This window comes from Cimex lectularius, unplaced genomic scaffold (assembly GCF_000648675.2).
Source record: "Cimex lectularius strain Harlan isolate CLEC.00 unplaced genomic scaffold, Clec_2.1 scaffold187, whole genome shotgun sequence".
In the NCBI taxonomy this organism is placed as follows: domain Eukaryota; kingdom Metazoa; phylum Arthropoda; class Insecta; order Hemiptera; family Cimicidae; genus Cimex; species Cimex lectularius.
In genome coordinates, this window is record NW_019392726.1 from 340,191 (window position 1) to 356,088 (window position 15,898).

General features: G+C 33.1%; 1 protein-coding gene across 1 annotated transcript in view; it reads left to right on the forward strand.

Moving 5' to 3' along the window:
- The window catches only part of LOC106669850 (RYamide receptor), a 165,004-nt gene that overhangs the window by 31,059 nt on the left and 118,047 nt on the right, over nucleotides 1-15,898 (forward strand). The window contains exon 2 of the mRNA XM_014399665.2: nucleotides 10,860-11,062. Within this exon, the coding sequence (XP_014255151.1) occupies nucleotides 10,860-11,062 (203 nt within the window). The remainder of the gene's footprint in view (nucleotides 1-10,859; nucleotides 11,063-15,898) is intronic.

Genomic DNA, 15,898 nt, shown 5'->3' on the forward strand with positions numbered 1-15,898 from the left:
AGCTTGTTGGGCAAAGTTCAACGAAAATTTCCAGAATCATTGTCTAAAAAGTGTTGTTTCGTTTCATGTAATACGTTCTAATTAAAGTTCATACCCTTGTAGATAACAATATTTTAACGTTTGACAAGTCTGTGCTGATTATTTTGTATTATTTATACAAATATTCCGTCAGTTTTATTATCAATAGAGTGAGAAGCAAATTATTGAAGTTTTTTTTAAATTAGGAATTTCTCCGGAATAGATCAAGAAGAATAGAAACACTGATTGTTATGATAAAATAACACACAAACAACAGAAAGAATCAATTAATTAAGGTTTTTAGGTGAGATAAAAAAGTCAGCATTACGAGGGGGATTCGAACCCACGATCTTCGGCTAGAGACGCCTCTGCTGTACCACTTGAGCTATCGTGACCTTGATCCACTCGGACACTAACTTCCCACCTCAACCCCACCTTTTGAATTTTCCCTCCTTTTGCCATTATTTAATTGGTCAAGCGGACCACGAAAACTAGTGAATTTAATAAGTTGAAATGAAGTATACCTTCACTATTGCTCTCCGTGGCCATTTCATTTGTCGCCGAGAATCAAATAGATTACGCGACATTTGAAAAATGGCAAAAAGGAGGGAAAATTCAAAAGGTGGGGTTGAGATGGGAAGTTAGTGTCCGAGTGGATCGAGGTCACGATAGCTCGAGTGGTAGAGCAGCGGCGTATCTAGCCGAAGATCGTGGGTTCGAATCCCGCTCGTGCCATTGACTTTTTTATCTCAACTAAAAACCTTAATTAATTGTTTTACCAACTATATTATCATCAGACTGCTGCTTACGGTGCAGAAAGAACATCTTTATAGTAAACACAAAATGAACTATGATCCGAGTTAATCCTATGATCTATTACTCTCACCAGGTTACTAAGGGATACCCAATAACAGAGACTCGTAGCTTTTCGACAAGAATATTTCTGTCCACCCTGTCGAACACCCCTTGACAAACCCATGCTGAATAATCGAAACAAATGACCAATTCAACCAGTGAAAACAGTTAAGTTTTTCAAACAGACCAAGATAATTGAAGGATATCGAATTCAATCACACGTAAACCAACAAAATTCCATGGTTCATTTAACAATCCAGTTAATTGTATTTGCTATATGATTTTAAATTTCAAAAAAAGTGATATATGATTTATATGTATTTTCTTATGATTTGACTGTAGCAGTTATAGAAGGCTTGCATCTAAATCAATCATAAGGAAATGATGAAAAAGTCGCTATGTTGATAAAAACTTTTGTATAAATTTATTGAATCTACAATTCAACATATGTTTTTTTTTTTGGTTGTTGAAGTATTTTAGGCGATGTATTCGGATATTTCAATAAGCGAATATTTTTTAAAGGCATAAAGAGGCCAAGGTTAATATGTGGTTAATTTCTATACCAAAATATACTGGCCCTTGGTCTTGATCAAATGATAAGTTTGGCTCCTTCGAAATTCTCAGAGTAACTTGGTTTACAGGATATAATCAGGTTATGACAGCTCACGCGTGACTAGAAGAGGGCCTCCGGGGGTCGTAAGTGTGGCCTTTAGAATATCGGTAAACGTTATTGGAAAGTAAACTTATAACGTAGTTCCATTTTTCGAAATTGAGTTTCTCACTCGCTCTCTCTCTCTCTCCTCTTTTTCGCTCAGTTAGTGAGATGATCCTAGCTTCCAGCCGAATAAGGCTTACAGCAATATGTCCAGGATTGAGCAATCGATTTTAAATTGCTGTTTTCTGAAGGGAACGGTGGAAAAAATGTAGTTGTTTTCAAAATTAACACTCGTTTTGTGTAATAAACCCAACAAAAGACCCAATAAAACGGAAGGCTTTATCATTTCTTTAATTGTATTGTTGTTTTATTGACAATTTGAGTAAATCGCAGGAAATGTTAAACGTAATGTACTAAGTTTAAACATAGCCCCTAAACATAATATACTTAGTTATTAAGAAATCGTGAGATGTGCTCCGGTGTGATGTAGGTTTCAGAAAAACATTTTCTTTATCGGGCCAACGTTTCGATCTTTCTTGAGATCATCTTCAGAGCTTAACGTGTTTGTCTTCTGTGTAAATGTGCCATTCTTGCGTGTCGTGTTGGGCACTCTCAAGAATGGCATAATTACACAGAAGACAAACACTTTGAGCCCTGAAGATGATCTCAATAAAGATCGAAACGTTGGCACGATAAAAAAATGTTTTTCTGAAACCTACATCACACCAGAACGCATCTTACGATTTCTGAATAGTTATCGATTAACGGTCACTAACCACCACACATAATATACTTATTTCAATTAATTAATCTTTTAATGTAAGGTATAGGTTGAGTGGGTTAATTGGAAATTAATAAGGATTAATTTGGCGAAAGAAAACTTATATTTTTATTTATTTATTTAGAAATCGTGAGATGCGGTTTGGTGTGATGTACAATAGGTTTTAGAAAACATTTTCTTTATCGTCCCAACGTTTCGATCTTTATTGAGATCATCTTCAGGACTCAATAAAGATCGAATTATTGATAAAGAAAATGTTTTTCTGAAACCTACATCACACCAGACCGCATCTCACAATTTCTGAATAATTATCGATTAACAGTCACTAACCACCACACATAATACGCTTATTTCAATTAATTAATCTTTTTATGTAATGTATAGGTTGAAACGAAATAGTCAGTGTCATGAACCCGCCAGTCGAAGGTTTGGGTTCGAATCCCGCTCGTTACATTAAATTTTTCATTTCAACCAATACCTTACATAAAAATTAATTAATCGAAAGAAGTTATTTGGTCAATTGGATCACGAAATGTAATGGACAACATAGATTTTTTTTACATTCACTCTCCCAAAGTTCTTGATAATCTTAGGGGTAGGATTTAACAATCCCTTCATGCTAATAAATTACACTTATTATAAGAAATTATCATAAACACAACACATACATAATTAACATAACACATAGTACATATCCTTAAAAAAGACGAATCCTTTTTGAACTAATAAAAAAAAGGTTTTATTTAAATAGTTACTAGGTAAGAAAGGAATGGACCAATGTATAACCACGAAATATATGCACAATAAAGGCAGAAAATCATATTTAAAAAAAAAAAATACTTAAAATATTTTCTCCCTTGGCTCATAGGGCCCATTGGCAAGAATCCTCGAGCATGTGTTTAATATTTTTTGGCCTAATCACATACACAAAAAAAAAGCTTTTGAAATAAGTTAACCCAGGTACGTAGCCTCTATTCGTTACTGCTTTATCGGATGAAGGATTTTTAAAATAATTTTAAAAACGTAATAATAAAATTATTAAGTTAAGGCTTATGATCATTGTAAAAGTTTTATTAACGTTACAACGTGAAAAAATGACTTAATCGTTTAAATTTAACAAGCTTACTGCTTGTAAAAACGGAAGGACAGTTACATCAGTCATTAAAATCGTTTATAACTTTAAATGCGAGAAAATTTCCTTGAAAAAGATAACGTCGTTGCAGCCTTCAATTAAATTAAATTTAAATTGCTTAAATTGTCATCTTTTATTGAAACGATCGCAATTAAGATTATGCGTCGTTTCAGATTAAATTTGTATTAGCTTACAACATAAAAATAACGATATATGTTTTTTTGTCTACTTGTATCAGAAGTTTTGAATTTCCCCAATTAACTCAACATGAGGTATTCAGTTTCAACAATTTTATCTGCCGTATAAACTGACCTAACAAGATATAAAGGCTTGACCCTCATATCAACCATTTTCTATCTTTTATTTCCAAGAGTATCGCGTAGCAATTTTTACCTTCAATTTTGAGAATAGTAAGATCACAATTGTTTATAAAAAAAATTAGAATTTATTATTATTCGGAAATCGTAGATGCGGTCTGATGTGATGTAGGTTTCAGAAAAACATTTTCTTTATCGTGCCAACGTTTCGATCTTTATTGAGATCATCTTCAGGGCCTGGGATTTACAAAATTGTTTAATTTAACAAATACATGTAGGATATGGAAAAAAGTGAATTTATAAAATGCAAAAATATTTTTTATATTCAATCTTTCCATTTTCTGCGTAAACACTTTGAGTGAGTAGAAATACTTTGATTGAATATAAAAAATATTTTTTTCATTTTATAAATTCACTTTTTTTCACATCCTACATTTATTTGTTAAATTTAAACAGTGTTTGTAAATCCCAGGCGCTGAAGATGATCTCAATAAAGATCGAAACGTTGGCACGATAAAGAAAATGTTTCTCTGAAACCTACATCACACCAGACCGCATCTCACGATTTCCGAATAATCATCGACTAACGGTCACTGATCACCACACATTTGAATTTATTACTTATTAGCACTTATAATAAAAATTAATTTATCCGAATTAGAAAATAATGGAAATATGGTTTATTTCTAGATTTTATTTAGCATTTGAATAATTTTAACTAAACTGCTCACCGTAACAATCAATATTATTAAAATAAATATTTAAAAAAACTGTATATTTTCAATGGCAAACCAAAAAATCCAAAATTTATCGAGTAATTGAATTTCACTTAATCCAATTTTATCAATACGGTTGGAAAGAAAGACAAGCTAGCTTTTCTATCTGCCAATAAATACATATTTTATTTCTTAAGACTGTTGAAGAGGTTCAACAAGTTCTATCCGACAATGGTTCGGAATTCGAAAAGACGTAACGATAAATTCAATCGACAGATTATGATAAAAAACAGATTATAGGATGATAAACGAATTTACCTTTGTTATTAATGATATACCTCGCTTGATATTGAATCTTAATCCTCTGTTGATAATTAAAAGTAAGAATAAATGGTGATGCAGTATTTTAATTGAAATGAGGTATAATGATTTTATATTCTTCTGGGAAAATGACAATTCGAATAATATTGCTATCTTTAAGAATGTAAATTGATTTATTATGGCAATATAATTAATCGTGCAATTAAAAAAGTCTGTACTGTTTTAGCAGGCGTTTTGCCAAGGGAAATAAATATTCCAAAACGTAGGCCAAAAATAAAATTTCATTACCAAAATTTTCCTCAAAATGAATATGAACAATGTAAAACAATTCTTTTTGACGTACTTTACTGAGCCTTTGAGTTTTTGTAACTTGCGATAAATGTAACTATTCTCGTTTAATAAAATCCTGTATATAAATTTTTAAATCCTAGATAAAAATTCAAATTGTATATTAAATGACCTTGAAATACAAGCACAACAACTATATTTGAAAAAGAATAATGTAAATGACTTAAAATATTTTTACTTGTTAAATGTCTATTATTTTTTTAAAATCTATTATCAGTTAGAAAGTTTCTTTGAAATAGGTGATCCTAATCCGTAGATTTCTTTTTAAAAAAATTATAGCTTTCTTCCGTCAAATCAACCTCTTTTAATTTAAAATTTAATTTTTTAGAATTCAAATTATTCTTTTAAAATTGCAAACATACAGGTTTTATTTTACGTGCTTATATTTTTATACAGTCTCGTTTTTTAATGCTTTAAGAAAGGGTTAATTTGAAAACGCCGTGAAAAATTTCGTATAGTGTATACCCTATTGTACATTTAAAAAAATATTTCTCAAAAAATAATCCTTTAGTTTTATATTTAACTTTATATAATTTTAAATTTCGGATGTAATTAATTTTCGTGTTCTATAGGATTAATGTCAGGAGAACGTGCTGGCAATTCATTGAGGTAATCCCTACATCCTCCAATTAATGGTTGACAACTCGAGCTACATGGGTCGAGCATTATCATGCATTAACACGAAGTTGTTCCCAATGGAGCGAATGGGACCAGAGCTCCAGAAGAACTTCATTGTACTATAGTGCAGTTGAAGATCCATCCTAATAATCAGTTCGGTACGGGCATGGACGTTGTTTCCACCCGTATCATAACCGAATCTCTTTAAAGTGGCCTGATTCCTCGTAGCACATGAAACAAAGCGTTCTCCACAAACGGTCTTGGTCGTCTGATTGGCACAAACCAAACCGGGTCATCTGTGAAGAGAACAGCCCCCAAGTAGACAAGTAAGATGAAGATTTACGAATAGTCGCCTTTCTACTCGATGCCATTCCTAATAGTTGAGCCTAGAGACTACTGTCACGAAGCCTGCTGATTTCTGTTTTTATAGCTCACACTTATATTATAGACCTGTTGGAGTTGACTACCAATGAAGGAAGGCTTTAAATGACGGTTCCTTAGTGCAAAGATCGTCTGTAGCCGTCGTACATCGATGTCATCTACCGCTGTAGACCATCGTGGACGGTAGGACGCGGCGAAAGCATCTGCCCGGGCGAGATCTCAACTTTAAACCATGTTCTTAAAAAAATATTTTTTTTACTTAAATTTGTTGTTTCATAAAAATAATTTACTCGACAAGTTGGCTCTATAAAGGATCAAATTGAACTGATTTTCTTTATTTTTAAAACTGTAAAAGGATTAGTTACACTAAAAGGTAAACAAATTATTAATATAATTAATTAAGGCTTTAAGTTGAGATAAAAAAGTCAGTGTCACGAGCGGGATTCGAACCCACGACCTTCGGCTTGATACGCCGCTACTCTACCACTTGAGCTATCATGACTTCAATCCCCTCTGGCACTAAATTCCCATCTCAACCGTACCTTTTGAATTTTTCCTCCTTTTTGCCATTTTCAAAAATTCTAGAGGTGAGGTTGAGATGGGAGGTTAGTGTCCGAGTGGATCGAAGTCACGATAGCTCAAGTGGTAGAGTAGTGGCGTATCAAGCCGAAGGTGGTGGGTTCGAATCCCGCACGTGACACTGACTTTTTTATCTCAACATAAAGCCTTAATTAATTATATGATATTAGTTGGACAAGCGGACCACGAAAAATAGTGAACTCAAGTTATTAATGTTGCGTTTCTGTTTTAAGTCAACTATTAATCTTTTTACCTAGTTATTATGGACAATAAACAAATAAATGTCCGTTTTTTTGTCTTTGACTGTATAATTATATTATTAAATATTTATATTTATTCATTTTTCCGTCATTTTATATTTTAAAAAATCCGCAACTATACAGGAATTTTACTTTGGATGCTTATATTTTTCATATTTTCTTCTCAAAGTTGTTTTTGTAATGCTTTAAAGAAAGGGTTAATTTGAAATGAGAAAGGTCAATTGGAAATTAGATGGATAAATAGTGATTAATAAAATTTGATAAAAATATCAATTATAATTTGATCTACCAATATTTAGGAAACATTTTTATTAACGTCGTCCTAGGAAGCCCAAATCTCTCGAGAAAATCAAATTTTCCACGTCCGACTCGCTAAATGATCTAAATTTAAAGAAATTTTATAACTGTTATTATTTGGAAATCGTGCGATGCGGTCCGGTGTGACGTAGGTTTCCGAAAAATATTTTTTTTATCGTGCCAACGTTTCGATCTTTATTGAGATCATCTTCAGGGCCTGGGATTTACAAACATTGTTTAACTTTAACAAATACATGTAGGATGTGGAAAAAAGTGAATTTAACAATGCGAAAAAATTTATATTCTATCAAAGTAGAAATACTAGAATAAAAGAGTAAAAATCTTTGAGTGAATATAAAAAATATGTTTTTTTGCCCTGAAGTTGATCTCAATAAAGATCGAAACGTTAGCACGATAAAGAAAATGTTTTTCTGAAACCTACGTCATACCAGACCGCATCTCGCGATTTCCAAATAATCATAGACTAAAGGTCACTAATCACCACACACTTATAACTGCTAAAAATTATGCTGATTATGTGTCATGTATTTTTTAAAAAAATATATATTAAAAAAATATTTCTTAGGTAAAGAAATTTTTCCTAGATGATAAACACGTGCCAGCTTTTGTGAGCAGACACTTGAGGTCTTGATGATCTCAATATCTCTCTCTTCAGAGACCACATGTGGGATGAATTGTGTGTTTTTCTCCTAGTTTTCATCTTTCTATTCCTTCGTGAAATAAACTGCGCAAAAATGAATATGGATTTTTATAATTTATTCTTATTTTATTAATTTTAATTAAATTAACCGATATATTCTTGTTTGGTGGAAAAACACAATAGAAAATACAAACGAACAAAATAATTGTTAATCTTTATTTTTAATAAAGGATTTACTTAAGATTAGTAAACACGAAAATTACTCATTTTGTAAATAGATCCTTTTTTTCGTCTTTTCCCCATTTTAATACAGTTGTATTCTCTTGAACCATGGAAAGACGTTATCTTGAACCAGAAGTTTGCAATATTAATGTGAGAATAAGTCATCGAGGTCACCGGCAAGTAGAGATCGCTGAGGCAGTTGGCGTTTCTCAGAACATGGTCATACCTTCCTGCAGCAACAGCCCACTGCCAGCAACTCAGAAGAATAATAGATGCAGCGAGCGCCTAGAAGAGAACAATAATTGAAATGCTTGTTTGCGAGTTCCAGTTTCTTCTGCTCTCATTATACAGGCAGAAATGCGACTCATCAGTAAACATAACAAGCATTTCAATTGTTCTCTTCTAAGTGCTCGCTGCACCTAATATTCTTCTGAGTTGCTGGCAGTGGGCTGTTGCTGCAGGAAGGTATGACCATGTTCTGAGAAACGCCAACTGCCTTTGCGTCGAGTTGCGTCTTTGCAAATGAACCCAAAGACCGAACTGACAAAACCTAGGTAAATATGCTACCGTTTTCCAGGCTGAACTCATAGAGGTTAACAACTGCGCCAAGGAAATAAAAAGGCTATGAATTCATTCCCGGAAGATAGCCATCTTCTCTGACAGTCAGGCACTAAAGGTCCTAGCCTCATGCAAGGTGAAGGCAAAGAGTGTTTGGAACTGCCTGGAGGTCCTGACGGAAGTCAGTGACACCAATGAGCTCCCCGTGGTATGGCTCTCAGGGCACTCGGGGCATTGAGGAAAAGGTTGACATGTTGACCAAAGAGTGGGCTAACAGTGGGACCTGAACTCTACTGTGGTTTAGCTTCCTGCCACAAAAGAGGATACATCTTAAAATGGATTCTTGATAAATCCGAAAACTGGTGGAACCACAGGTATGAGGTGCGCGAAGAGATTCGTAGAAGGGCAAAACGTACAAAACAATTACTGGAAGGCAACAGCAACCGAACCAGGATTCTGCTTGGGCTCTTGACAAGACATAATCGCCTAAAAAGGCACATGCACCGGATAGGAGTGCAGTCAGAAGAAATATTACGCAGAACATATTTTATGTTTCTGTGAAGGTCTGTGTAGGTGCAGGTTCATGTAAGATCCTACACTAAGGAGCAGCTGGCAAAGCTATCGAGGATAATTAAGAACCTGGAGCCAGTGAGTTATAAAAAACAGGGGAGCACAATAGATCTATTCAGGTAGAGGTGCAGAAGGCCTTGTGTCTCTTAAGAAAATCTCTTATTAAAAATGTGGATTAACTAATTTTTTTATTGTTGGTTTGTATTTTCTATTTTGCTTTATCTAACTAACAAAAATATATCCGTTGTTAATTAAAATTAATAGAATAAGAATAAATTACAAATAACCTTATTCATTTTTGCATAGTTTACTATCACCACACTTGGAAATGGTACCATGCATGAAGGTTTTTATTTATTTTTTGTTAATCAAGGTTTTTAGTTGAGATAAAAAAGTCAATGGCACGAGCGGGATTCGAACCCACGATCTTCGGCTTGATACGCCGCTGCTCTCCCACCTGAGCTTTCGTGACCTCGATCCACTCGGACACCAACTTCCTATCTCAACCCCACCTTTGAGTTTTCCCTCCATTTTGCCATTTTTCAAATGTCGTGTAATCGGATTGGATTCTCGGCGACAAATGAAATGGCCACGGAGAGCTTTAGTGAAGTATACTTCATTTTAATTCATTAAATTCACTAATTTCGTGGTCCGCTTGACCAATTAATTGTGATATATTAATTGGTCAAGTGGACCACGAAATTAGTGAATTTGAGTTTTTATTTATTTTTTGTGTCCACTTTGTAATGCAGTATCATCTTGTTTGCAGTAATTTGGTATTATTTTATCGATAAAATTAAATTGCTATCTCATTTGAGATAATAAATAAAAAGTATAAAAATGCTACTTAAAATGAAAGAAACCAACATGTACAAATGGATTTTCATGCTGTCAGCTGAAACCGGAAAATTTCATCTTGGGGCTCAGTTTTTCGTGAAATTGACTGACATCTTGATTTGGAAGGGAATTTTTCACAAAAAAAGTACACTTTCATACGTAGACAGGTCAAATCAATTCCCGGCCGATGGTCGAACAACGACCTTCGCAAGGTCTGTCGACACTTCTCAAAGTTACCGCAACAAGGGTTTGCGTCAACTTTAAGCATCAGGCCAACTTAAATGGAAGCGCTTTCGAAGCTTCGTTTCACGGAAGTTGACAACTCCAGTTATAGGATCCGTCCAAGACGTCAATTATGATGTTAAACCAGTCGTGCTACTTAGACATTTCCCGTCGTCTTCACCGTCACCACAATTCGATCCAATTTACCACGTCGCAATTTTAGTCCTAGGGATGAATTTTAGGCGGCGAATAAAACGAATCGCTGATTTGAGGTGAATTAATTCGAGGCTCAAACTCTAGGGCGTTTGGATCAATCAAATTAGCCTGAACTTTTACAAGGTTTAGAAGTGATCAAGAGTCTCTGATTACTGCAATAGAACCAAAGGTGGATATTGCATGCCACAAAGTTAGAATGTAGCTTACAGTTGATTTTTTTTTCTAAGCATACGTTTCATTTCATAATTAACCCTCTGTTTAAAAAAAATTGATCATTACATTTTCTATGTTTCAGGTATCTGCGTATACACTTGTAGCCATCAGTGTCGACAGATATATGGCGATACTTTGGCCGCTCAAACCAAGGATGTCCAAATCAATGGCGAAACTGATCATACTGACAGTTTGGCTGATCGCCGTCGCCACAGCACTGCCTATATCTTATGTGACCAAATTGAAAAAACCGTTAAATTCCCCATGGCACGAAGAGTGTGACAGGTAAATAATAATTTATATTAATAGTTTGTAAATTCTTTTCGCCCAGAAAATTAAGTTTTCAAACAGGCTAAACCAATACAAATTTCATTTACACACAGATTAAAGTTTAAAATTTAAATTTGCCTTATAAACCAAAGTAAAGTCGGACATCCTAACAACGCGGCAATCTTTGTTTTTCAAAAATTTCCCAACTCTATTTTTTATTTAAATTTGTATTAATAAAATTTATAATTTGCAAACTGTTTATCGGAACTGAGCCATAATCAGCAACTTTCAATCAATAATACTTGTTAAAAAAGGACAGAATTTCAGCCAGTTTTTATGAATATAATTTGGAAAAAAAAACATAGAAAGTCAATAATGAATAGAAGCCACAAAAAATAAATAAATAAAATGAAATAAAGTGCTAGACGTAAAAAACGAAAACTTAACATGACTTACAAGCCCCTAACGATTACTATTTAATATATATANTGTAATAATGTTTTTAATTTGACTAAGCAGTACATTCATTAATTATTTTGGCCATGAGTACACACGTTTTATTAAATGTCGTTATTTGAATTTTATTTTCTCTCGGCAAATTTGGTTTTAAATAGATTACAGATGCTTAGATTTTGTGAATAAATTGATAAAATACTTTACATAGAAGAAAACAGTTGAAATAGACAAATTCTTTTCTCTTTGTTCTCTATAAATTTGATTTTATTATAAGATCTATGCAATAAAATATAATTTCTTAGATAATTGTAATAATTATGCCGTAAATAGCCAGTTAATAACAATAAAATTTGGTGAAAAACTATACATTTTTTTCAATTTGCACATAAGTAACCATAGCGACGAGACAGTTGAAATTTCTTCTCTTTTCCCCTCTTTCCCTATATGTTTAATTTTATTATTATGTAGAACAGTTACAATTTCTTAGATATTTATATTAATGTGCCATAAACAGCCAATTTGGATGAATACAATTTTTTGAAAAACGAATAGAAGTCTTAAAATTCGCATATAAATAACCATAGAGACGAGACAAGAGGCAATTTCTTCTCTTTTTTCCTTCCCTACAAGTTTAATATAATTACTACAATAATAAAGTACAATTTCCTAAATATTTCAAATCACAGTTTATTGCTAGACCAAGAACGTGGTATACAAAAGTCATTTATGGGTCGAGACTACAAAAAATAAAAAATAAAATAAAATAAAATTAGATTAGATGTATACAGCTTAGATTTTGCTAACAAATTGACATATTCTCCTCTCTTTTTTCTTCTATTAGATATTTAAAATAATTATGTCATAGTTGAAAATAAAATTGTTGAAAAAGGATAGAATTTTTAGACGAAGTAGTAATCATAGTGGCAATTTCTTTTTTTCCCTTCTATATAAGTTTAATTTCAAATTATATTTTATTTCTGATATAAATCATAATTGCTAGGATACGAACATTAAAAAAAGGGACACCTGCTTTTGATTGTTTATAAAATTATATTTATATAATGATTATTTAATTAATCATAGTTATGAGACAAGTGACACCTTTTTCTTTTTTCCTTTCCACATAGGTTTAATTGTATTATTATGTATACAAGTTATAATTTTTTAGATATTTATATTAATTTGCCTTAGTCAGTTTGTATCGATAAATGTTTTTGAAAAGGATAAAATCATTAAAATCATAATTGCTAGGATACGAAGATTAAAAAAAGAGGCACCTGCTTTTGATTATTTATAAAATTATATTTCTATAATGATTATTTAATTAATCATAGTTATGAGACAATTAGTTAAGATCTGAGTTATGAGACATAGTGGTATAGTGAAGAGAGCAGTGAGAATTTTGAAGAAGGCAAGGGCCATCCAAGGGCAAGAAGTAATTAAATTACGAGAAGCATTACTTAAAGATTAATTTTAATTGAGGCAGGATTGCTCAGTTGTATCATTAAAATTTGTTGAAAACAGAATAGAATTTTTAAATTTGCACGTAAGTGACCATAGTGACGATACAAGTGGCAAGTTCTTCTCTTTTTTATAAGTTTAATTTCCTTTTAACGGATATGTCATAATTTGTTAGGTATTTGCTTTAATTGAAGCATAAATTTACAGTTGTAAGGCATAAATTTTTATAATTAAACTCTGTTGATATAAGACAGTATTCTTAAACTTTGCTCCAACGTAATCATAGTGGCGAGACAAGTAGCAAATTCTTTCTCTACAATTTTAATTTTATTTGCTATGGGTATGATATATAAATGAAAAATATGTTAGTTTTAGCATAAACAGTCAGGTCAAATTTAATTTGTCGGCGAAAGGGAGAACTATCAAACGTCGCTCATAGTAACCATATTGACAAGTCGTAAATGACAATTTCCCCGACATTCAGTTATATTATTATGGATATATTATATAATTGCATAGCTCTTTAACGTAATCAAAAGCATAACTAATCAATTTCTACCAATACAATTTGTTGATAATGTATAGAAATGTTAAATTTTGCACATAATAAACGTCGTAACAAGTCTTAAGTGATCATTTTTCTCAGATTTGTATAATTTAAATTATTTTTGATATGATAAATTATTGAATTGATATGTTAATTGATTTATAAATGACTAGTTGGTACCAATACGTTATGTACACATTGACTAGTTTTCGTGGTCTGATTGACCAATTAATATCTTTCAATTAATTAAGGTTTTTAGTTGAGATAAAAAAGTCAGTGTCATGAGCGGGATTCGAACCCACGATCTTCGGCTTGATACGCCACTTGACCCACTCGGACACTAACTTCCCATCTCAACCCCACCTTTTGAATTTTCCCTCCTGTTTGCCGTTTTTCAATCCCGCTCGTGACACTGACTTTTTTTATCTCAACTAAAAACCTTAATTATTGGGTTGTCCGGAAAATAATGCAGGATTTTGGTATTAAACAAAAAAAAAGAAACTAGTTACTTTAAAGCAANACAAATGAGTAATCCTGTAAACGTAAACAGAATATTTTATATAGATTTTTTTTAATGAAAACTTAAAATCCTGCATTATTTTCCGGACAACCCAATAATTATCCCAGATGTTGTTGCTTTCTTCGCTAACTCATCTCTCTCCTTTCCCTCATTCCCCACTTGGCTTCTGATCCAAGCGAGGTGGACCTTTTTATGCTGGGCATACAATTTCTCTAAATTAGCTAAAATATACTATTATATGAAAATATATTTTTCTCGTTAGCAATAAATTGAAGTGCACTTCTACTATCTGTCAAAATCGAAATGTGATTATTGGATGGAGAGAGTGTTTATTCCTAACCCTGATTTATCGCAACTAATTCTGCTGTTTAGACAGAATTACGTTGCTGTATTGTTGAAAGCTGTATTTCAATAATCTCATCGGCACAATCCACTCTTCCGTTTATTTTGCACCCTTTAAAAATAACGTGAGCACATTTGCATCTTCCTCTAATTGTCTCTTGGAAAACTCATTTACCATGCAGTTGAGATAAAAAAGTCAGTGTCACGAGCGGGATTCGAACCCACGACCTTCGGCTTGATACGCCGCTACTCTACCACTTGAGCTATCGTGACTCTGGTACTCGCCTCCCATCTCTACCGCACCTTTTGAATTTTTGAAAATGGCAAAAAGGAGGGAAAATTCAAAAGGTGCTGTTGAGATGGTAGGTTAGTGCCCGAGGGATCGAAGTCACGATAGCTCAAGTGGTAGAGCAGCGGTATATCTAGCCGAAGATCTTGGGTTCGAATCCCGCTCGTGACACTGACTTTTTTATCTCAACTAAAAACTTTAATTAATTGAAAGATATTAATTGGTTAAGCGGACCACGAAACTAGTGAATTTAATAAGTTTAAACGGAGTATACCTTCACTAAAGCTCTCCGTTGCCATTTAATTTGTCGCCGAGAATCAAATACATACACGACATTTCAAAAACGGCAAAAAGGAGGGAAAATTCAAAAGGTGGGGTTGAGATGGGAAGTTAGTCCGAGTTAGTGTCCGAGTGGATCGAGTTCACGACTGCTCAATTGGTAGAGCAGCGGTATATCTAGCCGAAGATCTCGGGTTCGAATCCCGCTCATGCCATTGACTTTTTTATCTCAACTAAACAATTTATTTAATTGAAAGTTATGTAGACAAATGACCTTATTAAAAAAATCACTACTTGGAGTATTTTTCGCTCTTGTATGTTTAATTTCTTTTGACATTTATATAATTTTTATTTTTGCTTCCGAACTTCCGAAGGTCCAAAATTCTACTCGCATTTTACGTCTCAGTTCTTTCTGAACAAATTTGGTCCCGTGACTGTCTATCTGCGTTCATAACGAAAAGTCACAAGTGGTAATTTTTTCCTTATTTGTTAAATTTCAAAGGTTACAAAATAATTTATATTTACGTTATTTTTTTTAATGTATAGATGCAAACTATTTGATTCATGTAACAGCAAAATAAATTAAAAGTGAGGAATTGCACACCGTGAATGATTTTGCGTCGAGGTTTGTATCCAATGAATGCCTAATTTCCCACCTGTTCCAATTAAACCCAGACGTTGTAATACAAATTAAAACGATAGCAATGAAACATTCAGCTTCTGGTTATCGAGTTATACAGTTAAGCAGAGCAGGACAATATAAACAAGGTCGAGGTCGGTATGCAATCACATCGTTTATTCCTTACCGCCCCATTCATTTCTGATGAGGTTTCAGACGTGGTTTTATCGTCGAACGAGAATTTAAGGAAGTAAACGCCGCAAAACAAGTCTATTGAACCATCTCACGGAAAAATCTTGTAATCTACTACGAGGAAATTTTCAGTACATTAAACAACG